Source organism: Coccinella septempunctata, chromosome 8 (genome assembly GCF_907165205.1).
Source record: "Coccinella septempunctata chromosome 8, icCocSept1.1, whole genome shotgun sequence".
In the NCBI taxonomy this organism is placed as follows: Eukaryota; Metazoa; Arthropoda; class Insecta; order Coleoptera; family Coccinellidae; genus Coccinella; species Coccinella septempunctata.
The window spans coordinates 4,470,269-4,490,648 of NC_058196.1; the positions used below are offsets into that span (position 1 = coordinate 4,470,269).

General features: G+C 37.8%; 1 protein-coding gene across 1 annotated transcript; it reads left to right on the plus strand.

Moving 5' to 3' along the window:
• The first annotated feature begins 1,400 nt into the window (after positions 1–1,400).
• On the plus strand, positions 1,401–17,864 carry LOC123318224. Its single transcript, XM_044904840.1, has 3 exons — positions 1,401–1,590; positions 17,494–17,548; positions 17,632–17,864. Exons 1-3 carry the CDS (start codon positions 1,401–1,403, stop codon positions 17,831–17,833), a joined length of 447 nt encoding a protein of 148 aa, XP_044760775.1. The 3' UTR covers positions 17,834–17,864.
• The last annotated feature ends 2,516 nt before the right edge of the window (positions 17,865–20,380 follow it).

Genomic DNA, 20,380 nt, shown 5'->3' on the forward strand with positions numbered 1-20,380 from the left:
CCATGAGGAAGTCTGCAACGCCTACCCAAATATAAATGTCACTGAACAACGGGTGGCAGACCAGTACCGCGTAATTCTGAGAAATGAACTAATACCAATGGCCAGAATCGACGCAATTAAACAAGAACTTCAGCGCTCGCCAGTAACAGAGAGCGACACCAACACCTCTGATGAGATTCACATGCCTGGGCAACAACAGCCAGAAGAAATTGACGCTGAAAGTCCATCTTGCAACCCAAGTGAGGCAGAACACCAGGACGATAGGGAAGAGCTCCACCGACAAATTGACTCTGAGATGAGGAGATATTTTGCCGAATTGGAAGGAACAGATCCTCTTCATCGAATAGCACCTCCCCGACTCAATACATCCAAGAAACTGTCACTCATAATCGACATCTTGAATAGGGACGTTTTACCTGAGTACCTACAGAATGGCAGTTCATTGGAATATCTTCATCTAGTTTTTTACTGTGCAGCGCTAACGACGGCTAAAACCATAGGGGCAAAAATTCGCCGAACGAACAACGATGGTCCAAAATTACACAAATTATATGCGCCACCATGGCAGAAACGTCTTCAACACAAAACAGAGAGACTAATAAGAGACATTGGACGACTGACGGAGTACGTGAACGGGAATCGCAGAAGGAAGGTTGTGAAAGCTGCCAAAGAAATCATGGATAAAAACAGAACACACACAGAACGAGAGACGGAGAATGCTACAGCTCACCACTGCCTCGACACTCTGAAGCAAAAGCTAAGTCTGTATGCAGAACGCCTGAGAAGATGTAAAAGCAATTATAGCCGGAAAAGAGACAACAATTCATTCGAAAAGTCGGAAGAAACTTTCTACCGGTCACTCACATGATCATGGTACGTTGCTTGAGAAGCTGTTTTACTATGGAGTGAGGGGCATTCCACTTAAGTTAATTGCCTCATACTTATCTGAGAGAGAACAACTGGTTACCTGGTTGAATGAGCAGTCCACCAGCCGAAAGATTAAGATAGGTGTCCCGCATGGTTCGGTGCTTGGCCCAATCCTTTTTTTGATCTTCATTAATGACCTGATCTGGAATATAAGTTTTTATGGAGCTGTACTGTTTGCTGATGATACCTCTGTTATGCTGAGAGGTAGAAGTGTGGACGAGATACGAACTGAAGCGAAGAAACTACTGCAAGACATCGGAAAATGGTTTCAGGCGAATAGACTGAAAATGAATGAGAGCAAGACACAGCAGCTCACATTTTCCCATGCATTGGATTAGAGAGCTTCCGTTAAGTTTTTGGGGGTCCATTTGGAATCTGGACTAGGCTGGAGGACCAACATTGATGCACTGGTAGCAAAACTGTCAGTGGCTGTGTATTCCATTCGACGGGTGAAAATGTGCACAACATATGAAATGGCCAGGCTAACTTATTTTGCCAACTTCCATAGTGTGGCCTCCTACGCCATTCTTTTTTGGGGTAGTTCATCGGAAGCGCAAAGAGTGCTTTTACTCCAGAAGAGGGCTATAAGGGCTCTTTTCGGCCTTGGACCCAGAGACAGTTGTAGAGAGGCATTCAGGGCTGGGGGCATCTTGACTGTACCAAGTATTTTCATATCATCCACACTGAAGTATGTGCATGCTAATATCAAAAACTTCCCGAGGAATATGCAGAGGCATCCGTATAGAACAAGAAATAGAACAGCCTTAGAAATACCCTTTCATCGCCTAACATCATCACAGCAATTTGTTGATTACTGGGGAGCCGTTTTGTACAATTCGATACCGGATACTATAAAACAGTTAAATGCTACGAGATTCGACAGGGAGATAAAGAGGGCTCTGTTGAAGACTACTGTATATAGCTTGAAAGAATTTTTGGACCGGCCTTCATTCTTTTTTACATGAATAAATGGATCAACAATGTTTTGTTAGTTCCATGTGTAATTGTGGTACTAGTCCTTTACAAATTAACTTGCATATTTTTTGAATACTATTGTATTTGATTTTTTTTCTTTGACGCTTCCTGTATCTTGATATTGAGAATTATTAAATAATTATTATTATTATTATTATTATGCTTTTAGCCTTGCGGCTTTCACACTCCTCTCCAGAGGAAAATTCACTTATCCCAGATATCTCAGATATCAAAAGGATTAAGCTCTGTTGGAGCCCTTTCCAGGTTTTCGGGCTCGTGGTGTTGGTCGGGTTCGGGTCGCTCCTCGGCTCCCTGCTGTAGGTTGGATTCCTGCTCCGTCCGCACTTCCTGTCGGAGCAGACGGTGTTCCTCTGAATTTCCCATGTACTTGCGTACAGTTCTCGCCGTTCCCAGCAGTACCGCCTTCTGCATCACTCTATAGATATTTTCGTCCAGCTGAAGTTTCCTCAAGTTCCCTAGTAGTTTCTTCGGTATCAGGCCTGTAGATGATATGACAATAGGGATGGTCTTGACATCTTTCAGCTTCCACTGTCTCCTGGTTTGCTCCTCGAGATCTTTGTACTTTGAAATTTTTTCAGTGTGCCTATCTAGAAGATTGTTATTATTTGGAATCGCCACATCGATGAAAAGTGCTGTGTCCTCATCCTTATTGAGCAATATGAGGTCTGGTCCATTGTGGGTTATTTTCCGGTCTGTGAGAACCGTGCGATCCCAATAGAGCTTGTGATGTTCATTTTCCAATACAGCATCCGGATGGTAATTGTAATAAGAAACCTTTTTCGAACTTAGAAGTTGGTGTTTTAGTGCCAATTCTTGGTGAAGAATCTTCGCAACGGCATCATGTCTATTTTTGTACTCCGTGCCCGCGAACTTCTGACATCCCCCGGTGATGTGCTGGATAGTTTCATGTGTCGCACAGCCATAACGACAGCTATCATCCGCCACTGAGGCATCCTTGGCGATATATTTCATGTAGTTCCTTGTTGGAATCACCTGATCCTGGATGGCAAGCATGAAGCCCTCTGTCTCAGGAAACAACCTTCCGGAAGTCAACCAGTAGTTCGACGCAGATATGTCGACGTAATCATGGTTGACCTCGTTCTGGTGCCTCCCATGCAAATGTTTGCCAATCAGTTTCTGCATTTTACTTTCTGCAGAGTGTTCGACGGTTTCCAAGTGGTCCTGCTGTAGCTTTAACGGTGTAGAAGTATCAGCAACACAAACTACTCGATGGAGTTCTGACGAAGCAGCCTTGCTCAGAAAATATTTTCGAAGTCCTTCAATTTCCTGGGTCATACGGTTGGACAAATCAACAATTCCTCTACCCCCAAGATGTCGTGGCAGCTCGGTCCGTTCTATTGAGCTTTTGGGGTGATGTTTATTGTGTTTATTGAGCATCGTCCTTATTTTTCTTTGTAAGGCTGCTAAATCGGTGGTGGTCCAAGAGATGATACCGAATGAGTAGCTCAGCGCCGAGCAAGCGTAGGTATTGATAGCTTTCATCAGATTCTTGCTGTTAAGGCCAGTTCTCATTATCCTTCTCAATCTTCGGGTGAACTCCTCCGTTAGTTCTTTCTTCATCTGGCTCTGATTGATTTTTCTTGCCTGTTTTATGCCCAGATACTTGTATGTGTCTCCTTCCTTCAATGCTTCAATTTCTGCACCTTCCCTGAGTTTGAACGTACCATCTTCTATTTTCCCTCTCGTTATGTTGAGCAGTCGACATTTTTCTAATCCAAACTTCATTTTGTTGTCTTCCGAGAATCCTTCCACCATTTTCAGCATCTGTTGCATTTGTTTTTTGGTAGATGCGAAGAGTTTCAAATCGTCCATGTAAAGGAGATGATTCAGTTTCATCATAGTTCTACTGCCGCTTTTGATGGCAAATCCGTAGTCCGTAGAGTTCAATCTATGAGACAAGGGATTCAGAGCCATGCAGAACCACAGAGGGCTCAGCGAATCCCCTTGGAAAATTCCGCGTCTTATTGGAATAGGTCCTGTCGTAATGGAGCCATCTGCTGCTTTCATTTGAAGACTAGTACGCCAGGTTGACATAGCGTTTTTCAGGAACTTAACAATATTGGGATCCACCTTGTAAATGTTCAAGATAGTCAAGAGCCATTCGTGAGGTATAAAATCGAATGCTTTCTTGTAGTCTATGTACGCAGCGTAAAGATTCCTTCGCTTGGAGAACGCTTGATTGCAGATAACTGAATCAATTATTAGCTGTTCTTTGCACCCTCTGCTCTCTTTGGTGCATCCTTTTTGTTGCATGGCGATGATGTTATTCCTTTCGCAATGGTTGTGAATTCGATTTGAAATGCACGATGTGATTAATTTGTACATCGTTGGAAGACATGTGATTGGTCGGTATTTGGATGGGTCCTCTGTATTCCTTTGGCCTTTGGGTAACAGGTACGTTGTGCCATGTGTAAGGAATATTGGCATTCTTTCAGGATTTTCAATGACATCATTTATTGCGGAGGTCAATTTCTCATGCATGATCCAAAGTTTCTTGATCCAGAAGTTCTGTAATCCATCAGGCCCAGGTGTTTTCCAGTTGTGTAGTCCTCTGATAGCTGATTTTACTTCTTCAATTGTGATTATGTCATGTTGCATCGGCTCATATTTTACAGCTTCAGACTTTTCATCTTCAATCCATCCGGTATCTCCATTGAACTGAGGTTTCGTTGATAATTGTTCGGTCCAGAATTGTTCAATGGCTTCTTTTGGTGGTAACTTTCCATTTTCTCCATCAGACGATGTGAGTGACCGGTAGAAAGTTTCTTCCGACTTTTCGAATGAATTGTTGTCTCTTTTCCGGCTATAATTGCTTTTATATCTTCTCAGGCGTTCTGCATACAGACTTAGCTTTTGCTTCAGAGTGTCGAGGCAGTGGTGAGCTGTAGCATTCTCCGTCTCTCGTTCTGTGTGTGTTCTGTTTCTATCCATGATTTCTTTGGCGGCTTTCACAACCTTCCTTCCGCGATTCCCGTTCACGTACTCCGTCAGTCGTCCAATGTCTCTTCTTAGTCTCTCTGTTTTGTGTTGCCATGGTGGCGCATATAATTTGTGTAATTTTGGACCATCGTTGTTCGTTCGGCGAATTTTTGCCCCTATGGTTTTAGCCGTCGTTAGCGCTGCACAGTAAAAAACTTATTATTATGACTTTAGCCTTGCGGCTTTCACACTCCTCTCCAGAGGAAAATTCACTTATCCCAGATATCTCAGATATCAAAAGGATTAAGCTCTGTTGGAGCCCTTTCCAGGTTTTCGGGCTTGTGGTGTTGGTCGGGTTCGGGTCGCTACTCGGCTCCCTGCTGTAGGTTGGATTCCTGCTCCGTCCGCACTTCCTGTCGGAGCAGACGGTGTTCCTCTGAATTTCCCATGTACTTGCGTACAGTTCTCGCCGTTCCCAGCAGTACCGCCTTCTGCATCACTCTATAGATATTTTCGTCCAGCTGAAGTTTCCTCAAGTTCTCTAGTAGTTTCTTCGGTATCAGGCCTGTAGATGATATGACAATAGGGATGGTCTTGACATCTTTCAGCTTCCACTGTCTCCTGGTTTGATCCTCGAGAAATCTGTACTTTGAAATTTTTTCAGTGTGCATATCTAGAAGATTGTTATTATTTGAAATCGCCACATCGATGAAAAGTGCTGTGTCCTCATCCTTATTGAGCAATATGAGGTCTGGTCTATTGTGGGTTATTTTCCGGTCTGTGAGAACCGTGCGATCCCAATAGAGCTTGTGATGTTCATTTTCCAATACAGCATCCGGATGGTAATTGTAATAAGAAACCTTTTTCGAACTCAGAAGTTGGTGTTTTAGTGCCAATTCTTGGTGAAGAATCTTCGCAACGGCATCATGTCTATTTTTGTACTCCGTGCCCGCGAACTTCTGACATCCCCCGGTGATGTGCTGGATAGTTTCATGTGTCGCACAGCCATAACGACAGCTATCATCCGCCACTGAGGCATCCTTGGCGATATATTTCATGTAGTTCCTTGTTGGAATCACCTGATCCTGGATGGCAAGCATGAAGCCCTCTGTCTCAGGAAACAACCTTCCGGAAGTCAACCAGTAGTTCGACGCAGATATGTCGACGTAATCATGGTTGACCTCGTTCTGGTGCCTCCCATGCAAAGGTTTGCCAATCAGTTTCTGCATTTTACTTTCTGCAGAGTGTTCGACGGTTTCCAAGTGGTCCTGCTGTAGCTTTAACGGTGTAGAAGTATCAGCAACACAAACTACTCGATAGAGTTCTGACGAAGCAGCCTTGCTCAGAAAATATTTTCGAAGTCCTTCAATTTCCTGGGTCATACGGTTGGACAAATCAACAATTCCTCTACCCCCAAGATGTCGTGGCAGCTCGGTCCGTTCTATTGAGCTTTTGGGGTGATGTTTATTGTGTTTAGTGAGCATCGTCCTTATTTTTCTTTGTAAGGCTGCTAAATCGGTGGTGGTCCAAGAGATGATACCGAATGAGTAGCTCAGCGCCGAGCAAGCGTAGGTATTGATAGCTTTTATCAGATTCTTGCTGTTAAGGCCAGTTCTCATTATCCTTCTCAATCTTCGTGTGAACTCCTCCGTTAGTTCTTTCTTCATCTGGCTCTGATTGATTTTTCTTGCCTGTTTTATGCCCAGATACTTGTATGTGTCTCCTTCCTTCAATGCTTCAATTTCTGCACCTTCCCTGAGTTCGAACGTACCATCTTCTATTTTCCCTCTCGTTATGTTGAGCAGTCCACATTTTTCTAATCCAAACTTCATTTTGATGTCTTCCGAGAATCCTTCCACCATTTTCAGCATCTGTTGCATTTGTTTTTTGGTAGATGCGAAGAGTTTCAAATCGTCCATGTAAAGGAGATGATTCAGTTTCATCATAGTTCTACTGCCGCTTTTGATGGCAAATCCGTAGTCCGTAGAGTTCAATCTATGAGATAAGGGATTCAGAGCCATGCAGAACCACAGAGGGCTCAGCGAATCCCCTTGGAAAATTCCGCGTCTTATTGGAATAGGTCCTGTCGTAATGGAGCCATCTGCTGCTTTCATTTGAAGACTAGTACGCCAGGTTGACATAGCGTTTTTCAGGAACTTAACAATATTGGGATCCACCTTGTAAATGTTCAAGATAGTCAAGAGCCATTCGTGAGGTATGGAATCGAATGCTTTCTTGTAGTCTATGTACGCAGCGTAAAGATTCCTTCGCTTGGAGAACGCTTGATTGCAGATAACTGAAAAAATTATTAGCTGTTCTTTGCACCCTCTGCTCTCTTTGGTGCATCCTTTTTGTTGCATGGCGATGATGTTATTCCTTTCGCAATGGTTGTGAATTCGATTTGAAATGCACGATGTGATTAATTTGTACATCGTTGGAAGACATGTGATTGGTCGGTACTTGGATGGGTCTTCTGTATTCCTTTGGTCTTTAGGTAACAAGTATGTTGTGCCATGTGTAAGGAATATTGGCATTCTTTCAGGATTTTCAATGACATCATTTATTGCGGAGGTCAATTTGTCATGCATGATCCAAAGTTTCTTGATCCAGAAGTTCTGTAATCCATCAGGCCCAGGTGTTTTCCAGTTGTGTAGTCCTCTGATAGCTGATTTTACTTCTTCAATTGTGATTATGTCATGTTGCATCGGCTCATATTTTACAGCTTCAGACTTTTCATCTTCAATCCATCCGGTATCTCCATTGAACTGAGGTTTCGTTGATAATTGTTCGGTCCAGAATTGTTCAATGGCTTCTTTTGGTGGTAACTTTCCATTTTCTCCATCAGACGATGTGAGTGACCGGTAGAAAGTTTCTTCCGACTTTTCGAATGAATTGTTGTCTCTTTTCCGGCTATAATTGCTTTTATATCTTCTCAGGCGTTCCGCATACAGACTTAGCTTTTGCTTCAGAGTGTCGAGGCAGTGGTGAGCCGTAGCATTCTCCGTCTCTCGTTCTGTGTGGTTTCTGTTTCTATCCATGATTTCTTTGGCAGCTTTCACAACCTTCCTTCCGCGATTCCTGTTCACGTACTCCGTCAGTCGTCCAATGTCTCTTCTTAGTCTCTCTGTTTTGTGTTGAAGACGTTTCTGCCATGGTGGCGCATATAATTTGTGTAATTTTGGACCATCGTTGTTCGTTCGGCGAATTTTTGCCCCTATGGTTTTAGCCGTCGTTAGCGCTGCACAGTAAAAAACTAGATGAAGATATTCCAATGAACTTCCATTCTGTAGGTACTCAGGTAAAACGTCCTTATTCAAGATGTCGATTATGAGTGACAGTTTCTTGGATGTATTGAGTCGGGGAGGTGCTATTCGATGAAGAGGATCTGTTCCTTCCAATTCGGCAAAGTATCTCCTCATCTCAGAGTCAATTTGTCGGTGGAGCTCTTCCCTATCGTCCTGGTGTTCTGCCTCACTTGGGTTGCAAGATGGACTTTCAGCGTCAATTTCTTCTGGCTGTTGTTGCCCAGGCATGTGAATCTCATCAGAGGTGTTGGTGTCGCTCTCTGTTACTGGCGGACGCTGAAGTTCTTGTTTAATTGCGTCGATTCTGGCCATTGGTATTAGTTCATTTCTCAGAATTACGCGGTACTGGTCTGCCACCCGTTGTTCAGTGACATTTATATTTGGGTAGGCGTTGCAGAATTCCTCATGGAGCCTTTTCCTATAGTTGTTCGTGTTCTGCCCTAGTCCCGTGATGGAGTTATATATGCGCACAATAGTTTCATTCATGGACGTTGTCCACTTCATGCGCTTTCTAACTAACCCCGCTTGGGTGAGCACTGGCTGAATATCCTGCGCAGCACCTTCAGCGGTTCGAGTCGGCAATTGAATTGGACTCGTTGGTTGCTGTTGTTGCTTTGGAGCTGTAGCTTCTTTTGCAGCAGGAGCCCGCTTCCTCAACATCCTGCCACCGATGATTGTCATATCATCTCCGGGCCTGATACCGAAGAAACTACTAGAGAACTTGAGGAAACTTCAGCTGGACGAAAATATCTATGGAGTGATGCAGAAGGCGGTACTGCTGGGAACGGCGAGAACTGTACGCAAGTACATGGGAAATTCAGAGGAACACCGTCTGCTCCGACAGGAAGTGCGGACGGAGCAGGAATCCAACCTACAGCAGGGAGCCGAGGAGCGACCCGAACCCGACCAACACCACGAGCCCGAAAACCTGGACAGGGCTCCAACAGAGCTTAATCCTTTTGATATCTGAGATATCTGGGATAAGTGAATTTTCCTCTGGAGAGGAGTGTGAAAGCCGGAAGGCTAAAGTCATAAAGCTCTGTTTTATAATAGGCAGTGATTTCTCTGAATTTCAGGATTTTCATAATTTTCAATAGAGAATTACTCAATTTTTTCGGAACGTTACTGTAACCATTTCTATACTTATATATCTGCAGTATTTTCTTTGATTGAGACCATTTCAAATTTTAACGTATGATTTCATAATCGTGATTCAAAATTTCCAACAATTATAAAATTTCAATTCTGACTTTATTCATTTTATTTACCTTTGGCATTCATAAGACTGTTTTTTTATTTAATGCTTGTGGACTTTGGGTAGTTGAACATCTACACGGTTCTTCAAAATTACATGCAGAATCAAAATAACCCAAAAATATTATTCCTCTTCAAGAATATTGATTTTTCGTGAGGTAATATGCTTTCGACGAATGAAATAGAATGTTCTCGAAACTCCAGGTAAAAACCTGATCGAGAGTTAATGCGTTTCCTGAAAATTCTGCATTCCTACTCTTTCACTAGATAACGTCATGTTCTGAAATTCTATTCAGTATAACTCTGTTCGCTCTTTTGAGAGGTTGAAAATTTCGGCGAATTCCTCAGTGTCTTCTCGATCATTGGCAAAATTGTGTGAATTTTTTCATTCAGAATACCGTATCGATAAAATTTGAAAATGAGGTTAACTAATGATTGGTACGAGAAGTTGATGTAAGTAGTGTATATTCAGCATGACTTCGAATTAGTTAGTGTAGAAAAAGTTGTTAACATCAAAATATTTTTCATTCAATCAAGTCTCCAGAGAATGTCAGGTTTCTTATATTTCCCACTAATCAATTTTTGAATCTTCTTGAATAGCCACTCTAACCCCGTACTAATTCAATACATTTGCAGTATTGATATTCTTTCCGTTAAAAATATTTCTCCATTCATCCTATTGTTTCAAAATTGTGATTCAATATTTTCAACCCTTCAATAATCAATTATACTCTTTCCCCGTTTTGTTTGCGTCTTGAGATATAAAACAGGCTTATTTCTTTCATTTTTGTGGACTTTGAGTAGCAGAAAATCATTTCGGTTCTTCAAAATTACATGCATATTCAAAATAACAAATAATCATGATACCGTTTCGCGAGAATAGAATTTCAGCAAAGTATCATTCTTTTGAAAAATAGGAAAGAATGTTGTCGAAATTCTAGATTAAATTTGCATAATTGATTTCCTTTTCAATTGAGAACCTTCCAAAACCTATCGTTCGGTTTCTCAATTGTGATTCAATATTTTCAATATTTCAATTATCTTTTTTCTTTTTGCTCTTAGAAATGAAAGTTTATTTTTCATTCATTCTTGTGATATTTGAATGGTTAACATAATTGCACTTTTTAGAAATTACATGAAGAATCGAAATAACAAATAATCATGATACAGTTTCACGAATTTAGACTTTTAGCAAAGTATTGTTCTTTTGAAAAATATGATAGAATGTTCTCGAAATTCCAGGTAGAAACCTGACCGTTAGTTAATGCGTGCTCTCAAAATTCTGCATCCCTACTCTTTTAGTAGATAACGTTCTATTCAGTATAACACTGTTCGCTCTTATGAGAAGTTGAAAATTTCGGCGTATTCCTTAGTGTCTTCTAGATCATTGGCAAAGTTTTGTGAATCGTTTCATTCAGAATACCGTATCGATAAAATTTGAAAATGAAGTTAACTAATGATTGGTACGAGAAGCTGATGTAAGTAGTGTATATTCAGAATGACTTCGAATTAGTTAGTGTAGAAAAAGTTGATAACATCAAGATATTTTTCATTTAATCAAGTCTTCAGTGAATTTCAGGTTTCTTATATTTCTTACTAATCAATTTTTAAATTTTTTTGAATAGCCACTCTAACCTCGTACTAATTCAATACATTTGCTGAATTGATTCTTTTCGTTGAAAATATTTCTCCACTCATCTCATGGTTTCAAAATTGTGATTCAATGTTTTCAACCCTTCAATAATCAAATAAACTGTTTCTTCCTTTTTTTGGGTTTTGAAATATAAAACAGGCTTATTTCTTTCATTTTTGTGGACTTTGACTAGCAGAAAATCATTTCGGTTCTTCAAAATTACATGCATATTCAAAATAACAAACAATCATGATACCGTTTCGCGAGAATAGAATTTTAGCAAAGTATTATTCTTTTGAAAAATAGGATAGAATTTACTCGAAATTCTAGGTTAAATTTGCATTATTGATTTCCTTTTCAATTGAGAACATTCCAAAACCTATCGTTCGGTTTCTCAATTATGATTCAATATTTTCAATATTTCAATTATCTTTTTTTCTTTTTGCTTATCCAAATATAAATTTTTTTTTCATTCATTCTTTTGATCTTTGAATATTCAACATAATTTCAGTTCCTTAAAATTACATGAAGAATCGAAATAAGAAATAATCATGATACAGTTTCACGAATATAGACTTTTAGCAAAATATCATTATTTCGAAAAAAGAAAGATAGAATGTTCTCGAAACTCCAGGTAGAAACCTGACCGATAGTTAATGAGTTTTCTCAAAATTCGGCATCCCTACTCTTTTAGTAGATAACGTTCTATTCAGTATAACTCTGTTCGCTCTTTTGAGAAGTTGAAAATTTTGGCGAAATCCTTAGTGTCTTCTAGATCATTGACAAAGTTTTGTGAATTTTTTCATTCAGAATACCGTATCGATAAAATTCGAAAATGAAGTTAACTAATAATTGGTACAAGGAGTTGATGTAAGTAGTGTATATTCAGCATAACTTCGAAATAGTTAGTGTGGAAAATGTTGTTAACATCGAAATATTTTTCATTTAATCAAGTCTCCAGTGAATTTCAGGTTTCTTATATTTCCCACTAATCACTTTTTAAATTTTTTTGAATAGCCACTCTAACCCCGTACTAATTCAATACATTTGCAGAATTGATATTCTTTTCGTTGAAAATATTTCTCCACTTATCGTATTGTTTCAAAATTTTGATTCGATATTTTCAACCCTCCAATAATCAAATAAACTGTTTCTTTTTTTTGTTTGCGTTTTGAAATATAAAACAGGCTTATTTCTTTCATTTTTGTGGACTTTGACTAGCAGAAAATCATTTCGGTTCTTCAAAATTACATGCATATTCAAAATAACAAATAATCATGATACCGTTTCGCGAGAATTACATTACATTACTCAGATTATAAACTTTTAGCAGAGTATTAATCTTTCGAAAAATAAGATAGAATGTTCTCGGAATTCTAGGTTGAATTTGCATAAACGATTTCCTTTTCAATTGAGAACATATCGAAACTTATCCTATGGTTTCTTAATTGTGATTAGATATTTTCAACTTATTCAATATTTCAATTATCACTATCTTTTCTCTTTTGGCTCTTCCAAATATAATTTTTATTCATTCATTCGTGTGAACTTTGAATGGTTTACATTTTTTCAGTTTTTCAAAATCACATGCAGAATCAAAATAGCCAAGAATCATTATACTGTTTCACGAATATGGATTTTTCGCGAAATATTATTGTTTTGAAAATAAGATGGAATATCTTTTAATTTCCCAGTTGAATTTGCAGTTTCGTAATTTTTGAACTAAGGAACATCTAAAAATCTCAAGGTATGGTTGCATGATTGTGATTCTATATTTTCAACAATTCTGATATTTCAATCATCACATTCTTCATCTTGTTATCTTTTCCAACTATGAAGCTGTACTTATTATTTCATTTTTGTGGACAAAATTTTTAAATTCTCTCGAATCGTCACTCTAACCCCGTACTAATTCCATACATTTGCAGAATCAATTTTTCTTATTAACAATATTTCTCCACTCATCGTATGGTTTCAAAATTGTGATTCAATATTTTCAACCCTCACATAATCAAATAAACTCTTTCTTCTTTTCCTTTGCTTTTTGAAATATAAAACAGGCAAATTTCTTTTTTTTTGTGGACTTTAGCTAGTAGAATATTATTGCAGTTCTGCAAAATTACATGCAGATTCAAAATAACGAGTGATCGTGATACCGCTTCGCGAGAATAGAATTTTAGCAGAGTATTATTCTTTAAAAAAATAGGATAGAATGTTCTCGAAATTCTAGGTTAAATTTGCATAATTGATCCATTTTTCAATTGAGAACCTTTCAGAACCTATCGTATGGTTTCTCAATTGTGATTCAATATTTTCAACTCATTCAGTATTTCAATTATCACTTCCTCCTCTTGCTCTTCCAAATATGAATTTTTTTTTTATTTATTCTTGTGATCTTTGAATAGTTAACATAATTTTAGTTTCTCAAAATTACATGCAGAATCAAAATAACAAATAATCATGTTACAGTTTCACGAATTTAGACTTTTAGCAGAGTATTATTCTTTTGAAGAATATGATAGAATGTTCTCGAAATTCCAGGTAGAAACCTGATCGATAGTTAATGCGTTCTCTCAATATTCTGCATCCCTACTTTTTCACTAAATGAAGTTCAGAAATTTTATTCAGTATAATTCTTCCGAATAAAAATTTTTTTTTCATTCATTCTTGTGAACTTTTAGTAGTTAACATAATTTCTGGTTTTTGAAATGACATGCAGAATTAAAATAACCAAAAATCATTATACTGTTTCACAAATATATATTTTTCGCGAAATATCATTTTTTTGAATATAAGATGGAATGTCCTCTAAATTCCCAGTTGAATTTGCAGTTTTGTATCTCTTAAACTCAGAAACATCTAAAAAACTCAAGGTATGGTTGCATAATTGTGATTCAATATTTTCAACAATTCTGATATTCCAATCATCACATTCTTCATCTTGTTTGCTTTTCTAACTATAGAGCTGTTTTCAATAGGATACATTTAAAAACATATCATAATGTCTCATAGCTCTTATTCAATCTGAATGACTGACTCTCCTCTGAACACGAGTTTTTGGACTGCTGCTTGATATCGAACTAATTGATAACGGTAGTGATATAATGAAGTAGATCATGGATTACCACTTCGAGGTCAAAAAATAGACGAGATCCGATCAAGTTTGCGACACCGATGATGAAATTCGATTCTCGCTGAATTCCTTATTTTTGTGCCTATCTCCTTTTTACGTACATCAATTTTTTGTTGCTCTTTGTATTGTTTGGCAGTCATGTACCTGTTGAGCCTAATATTAACCCATTCGTTATTTACAGGGAACGCCGGCGGGAGCAGGAAAAACAGTTGAGAGCCAGGATGCAAGAAAATACGGGAGGTACACCACTAGTGCTTCCCCCCCTCTTCGGAAATCCAGTTAAGGTGAGCTTTGAACCCTTTATTACATATTTTTACAAATAACCACTGATGTGCTTTCGAAAAGTTTATTGTGTTTTTCGATGAGTCCTATCAGTTTCAAGTACCCTTAGTGATATATTCCAGGGTGTTAGTATTATCACCTTCTAGGAAGAACTGCTCACATCAGGATAAAAACAGAAAGAGCTGTTGATGTATTTACCGTCTGATCTCTCACCTTCTTGAAATGTGACCCAGTCTCACAACGGCCCCTTATGAAATCATCCTTCCGTGCATATTTCAATACCCAATCGAAAGTGTATTTTTCAGAATGTCAAAACAAATACTCACGTATTTCTCATGACCAATATCCACACATTATATCGATCCATTTTCCACAAGCACGAAAGGTTCTGTGAAATGCAAAAAAAGAGATTCAGAACATCTTAGCGCCCATCAGATGGTATCCAATTTGAATATAAAATGGGCCTATGACCCACAATCCGGGATTGGGGATTCTTAAACGCACCTTTTTTAGTTTCGATCCGCCAGACAGTATTTGTTCTATCATCTTTCCCTATAGATTAATCACAATATTTTAGAAGTGATATTTTATGTAGACATAATGATATGGATCTCTAAGCCCCAACATTATTTCCTGGAGTCCTCGCGTATAAATCCCCCCATTTTAATTTTTTCGACAACTTCGAAACTTTACAATATCATAACATCTTCGATAATGAAATGATAATTCAAAACTGTATGAGTCATTATAATTTTGAAAAATTATCCTAGTAGCCTTGCTTTAATCATCTTTCAACTGATCTCAATTTTTTTTAATTTTTCTCAGGTTCCTACAAATAAGAATGACCCGTTGGTGAAAAGAATTAACGGCGTACTGGGAGAGTATAGCAGGGCCAAGCATTTATTCGATGGGAAGAAGGTCTTGATCCAGCCTGGTTTCACCACTCTATATGCGGTGCAACCGAGAACACACGTGCCACCCCATCAGCCAGCAAACAGGTAATTAAATGTAGAATTCACAAGACCCTTACTGACATTGAGATGTGTCTCAACAACGCTATTTTTCCAACTTATTTCAAATACTTGTCGGGATTGATCGGTAGAATGTCACTGCTTAATTTTTGTGAAGAGCATTATGAAGATGTAATCCTTGACTTCAGTCAAGGAAGATTCAAATCATCTTGATGCACATTTTATCGTGCAACGCGTCATATCTCAATGTGCAGCCCTTTTTGAAATACCCAAACTTTTACTGTACTACTTTATATAAACAGAATACTAATCAATATTTTTCCTTGCAGACCAACTTCTGTTGAAGCCAGGCACGAGTTGATGAAGAAAAATAACCACCACCATCCTGGCTTTCATTTTATGCCCGAGAAGAAACCGATTCAACACAGGCCAGTCGACAGCAGGCCACACGAAAGCGGCCCTTTTCAGGGCCACCAGGTCAGGCAAATCAACAAAAACAACTACGAACATAGCGGAAACGGCGCATATCAACAAATGATGCGTCGTCCTATGGCCATGGGTCGTCCTACTGCTTATCGAATGACCCGTCCAGCCGGCCCCGTATCGAACCAGAAAAGGCCCTTCGACATCAGACCTCACGAACGCGGCCCTTATCAGGGCCACAAGAATAGGCAAATTAACTACAACTATGCCGCCTACAAACAGAAAGTAAATGGTCTATCTCCACTAATAATGCGTCGTCCTATGACCATGGGTGATCCTAGTCATAATCAAGTGAGGCGTACAGCCGTTCCTGTACCGGTAAGTATGAAACACCAGTTCTTCTAAAAATTATGCCTCGCTGTGAAATACGAGCTGAAAGATTTTGGATTTATTTAAATTATTCTATTGCCTTCGTAATTCGACGTACAGCATGTATTATCCTCTCAGCATTTCCATCCAATAAACGTTCTGAGTGGTAAATAAGTGAACTCTTGTCAACTCCAGACTCTTTCAAAAATCGTAGTAAATTTCATTATCGAAACGAGGTATCCTTAATACTTACACATGATTTTTATTTTACAGGACAGAAAAACTCTACTTCACCAGAGTCCAGCTTCCTCGAACTTCGAAGTAGACAGGGCTCTGAAGGAAATGATCATTATGAAAGCAAAACTTTCGCCTATTGTTCCCATTTCGGGGTTGGATATTAACAAAAAAAAATTTATCTTCCATCATCCTAAGGCAACGGTGAGTTTGATAAGATATTTTTTTCCTATTTCAATATTACATTTTTTTCATATTGATAGGGAGAAAAAGAAACCACACATCGATCAACACTGATTCCTTTTTTCAATTTCAGCTATCAGAGATGCCCCTTTGTAAAGGTTCCTCTACCCCGAGTAAGTACAAATAATTTATCTCCACATTTACGCTCCCAACATTCAACTCATCTGAGAAACTAAAATTTCTTTCGAAACCAAATTTCTCTGATTTGTCTTTGCAATGAAATTTCAACGTATACACACAGACTTCATTTCAAATCTTGAGTCAAAATTCAGGGACGTCGAACGGAACATGAAAATCGCCAATCACGTGATAAAATTGAAATACAATATCGCAGGAAGCCTGAATGGAAATCCGCGAACGGGCAGTTTTCAGCCGATGTGATGGTTCTAAATAACCTGATTTTCATTCGAAAACTTGTTCGTTTTCACTTGCGAAAATTTTAGGGAATTCGATTTTTTGGCGGGGTCTTTCAGCTTGTTGAAACTTTTTGTTTCGTTAAGGTCCATTTTTTCATATATGATGAGATTTTAAGGAATCTGAACTACTGAATTTCTTTATCATTTGGCCGACGTTTCGGACATTATTCAGCTTTTTCTCAAGGCTACAATGTAAATTGATATGAAATGTATTGTCGAAGTATTGCACATAATGCTGCTCAGAACTTTAACTAGGAAAACTTCTGATCACCTATGAGGTAATTGGTTGCGAGAATAGATCTAGACCTTGCTGGCTTTCACCAAAATTCGAAATTTTTATCTAGTAACCATTATTTTTCCTTTTCAGAACAGAATGAAAAACTTTCCGATCAAACCTTGCACAACATCTCTGGGACATCAGCGTAAGTAACTCTCCGTCAAACGCTTTCGAACCGCATTCCAAACCGTAGATTCGCATTCAACTAATCCTTAATTTCTCCTCCAGCGATCTCAGAATACAATTGGCGTTGTCCGATATCAGCGACGACGAGGAACAAGACCATTATGTAGTGAAAAGAACGCTGTCTAACATAACGGCGATACCACCCGCCAATCACATGGACGTCATCCCGCAAATCCTGAAGGACTATCTTGAGAGAGTCAGCGCCCAAAGCAGCAGATTTTTCAGTGCCCATACTCTGTTATAATTATTCAAATAAATAAATAAGCCAAAAATTATATTTTTTCATTCTTGAAACCATCTAACAATTCAAATTTTCAAAAAAATAAAATAGCGATTATGTTAATTTCATAACAAATATTTTTATGAAGTATGTTCACAACAGAAAATAACTGAAAATTTTTGTTTTTGAAAAATAAGTACCCGCTCAGTGAGATAATTTTCCTTTTTTGTATTCAATCAACTTGTTCACTTCCTCGAAATCAACACTTCCCGTAAGTTCATTTTCTATAGAAGAGCGTACCGAAGAATTATTTGGAGTATTCTTGAATTTTTTCGGAACCTTTCTCTTACCTCTTTCTCTTTCAATACATTCGCAGGAATAATTTCTTTTATTAAAACCATTTCTCCACTCATCGTATGGTTTCAAAATTTTGATATAATAATTTCAACTCTTTCAGTATTTTAACTGAGGTTACTTTATTTGAGGTTGCTCAAAACACCTCTTTAAATGGAGAATATTCTCGAATCAAATATATAACGTTGAAACGGATTAATTGGGTTATTCACGAGAGTTACATATATAGCATCATTGATTTTTTATAGAACTTTCTGAGCTCTACAAAAGAGGAGTTGATAATTTTTCTTTATCTCTCATATCGTCTATCTGAGCTGAATTTGCATTATCGATTCTGTTTTCAATTGTAGTGATATAATTAATAATATAAAACAAAAAAATAAATATCATAGACTATATAAGAGGCATTTACTAAGTTGTTACTATGAAAGATTCAATGAATTAAGATCCAAAATTAAAAAAGATATTAGAACTGCTTATAAAAAATATTTGATGAATGTAGAAGTAGAACTTCTAAAAAACCCTAAAAAGTTTTGGAATTTTATCAATAACAAAAAAGATATCACTAGGATACCAGGTGAGATGGAGTATGGGGGTGAAATCTTATCAGACGGTTCACAAATAGTAAATGCATTTGCAGATCACTTCTCTAAAAATTATACAAGGCAGGAACCGGGTTGTTTAGATAATGTTTGCAATGCTGATCGTGGTGGGTTTTTCCATATAAGTCAGATAACTGTGGAAGATATTGAAGAGGCTATTCAAAATTTGAAACCAAAAAAAAGTATGGGTCCTGATAATTTACCGGCATGTGTAATTAGGCAGTGTGCAGATATTTTTGCGAAACCATTTTTCATATTATTTAATTTATCCTTGAAAACAGCTAGTTTTCCGACATGTCTTAAAACAGCCTTCATATGCCCAGTATATAAAACGGGTGAAAAAGAAAAAATAGTGAATTACCGGCCTATTTCTATCATTTCAAATATTGCAAAAGTGTTTGAATCGGTCTTATATAAATATATTATGTTTCACGTGAAGAACAAAATCCCAGTTCAACAGCATGGTTTCACTGCTGGTAGGTCTACATCATCAAACTTGATCGAGTTTGTTGAATATTCCTTGAATGCCTTTTCTAATCATTCTCAAGTAGATGTGCTTTATCTGGATGCAGTTAAAGCCTTCGATAGGGTACCCCATGACATTATATTGTTTAAGCTTCTGCATATACACAATTTTTCACCTCATTTGGTTTCTTTTTTTGGTTCTTATTTGGGTGGGAGAACTCAGTGTGTGAGGATAAATCAATTTTTTTCTGAAAACTTCGAAGCCACATCAGGGGTACCACAGGGTTCAAACCTTGGGCCCTTGTTGTTCCTTCTTTATATCAATGATATTGTTGATGTTGTGACTTTCTCTGAGATGAGTCTCTATGCTGATGATGTGAAGTTATATAGGATTATTAGAAATCCTAATGATGCAGAGGAACTGAGGTCTGATTTGGATAGGGTTGTGGCCTGGGCTAAAAGAAATAAACTGACATTTAACAGTGCGAAATGTTATCTTGTAACATTTTCTAGAAAAAAGGTGGACCTTATCTATAATTATGCTGTGGACGGTGATCCCTTGACTAGACTCGAGAAAATCAAAGATTTAGGTGTATCATTTGATAGATCTTTAACCTTTAATGATCATATTGATGAAGTAGTTAAAAATTCTTATAAGATGCTTGGGTTCATTTTGAGGAACACTAGAGAGTTCACAAACTTTAGAACATTAAAAATCCTATTTGATTCATATGTTATATCTAGACTTGAGTATTGTTCGGTTGTTTGGAATCCTAGTTATTTGTGTCAACAAAGAAAGATTGAAGGTGTAATCAAGAAATTTCTTAATAATGTTAACTTTATATTACGTAAGAGTAAAAATAGGTTTAACAATAATTTAAAAAATTATAATTTAATAACACTAGAAAATAGAAGATTTATTGCTGAAATAGTTTACCTACATAAAACTATCACAAATGAAAATACTGACAGTGCTACACTTGATAAATTACTTTTCTCAGTACCGAGGATTAATGTGAGATCTCATTCTACATTCTATTTACCTAACCCTAGAACAAATTATATGAAATTTTCTCCAATACATTCAATGTGTGATAAGTACAATAGGGTTCAGGATGTATGTGATTTGTTTTCGCACTCAACATCTCAA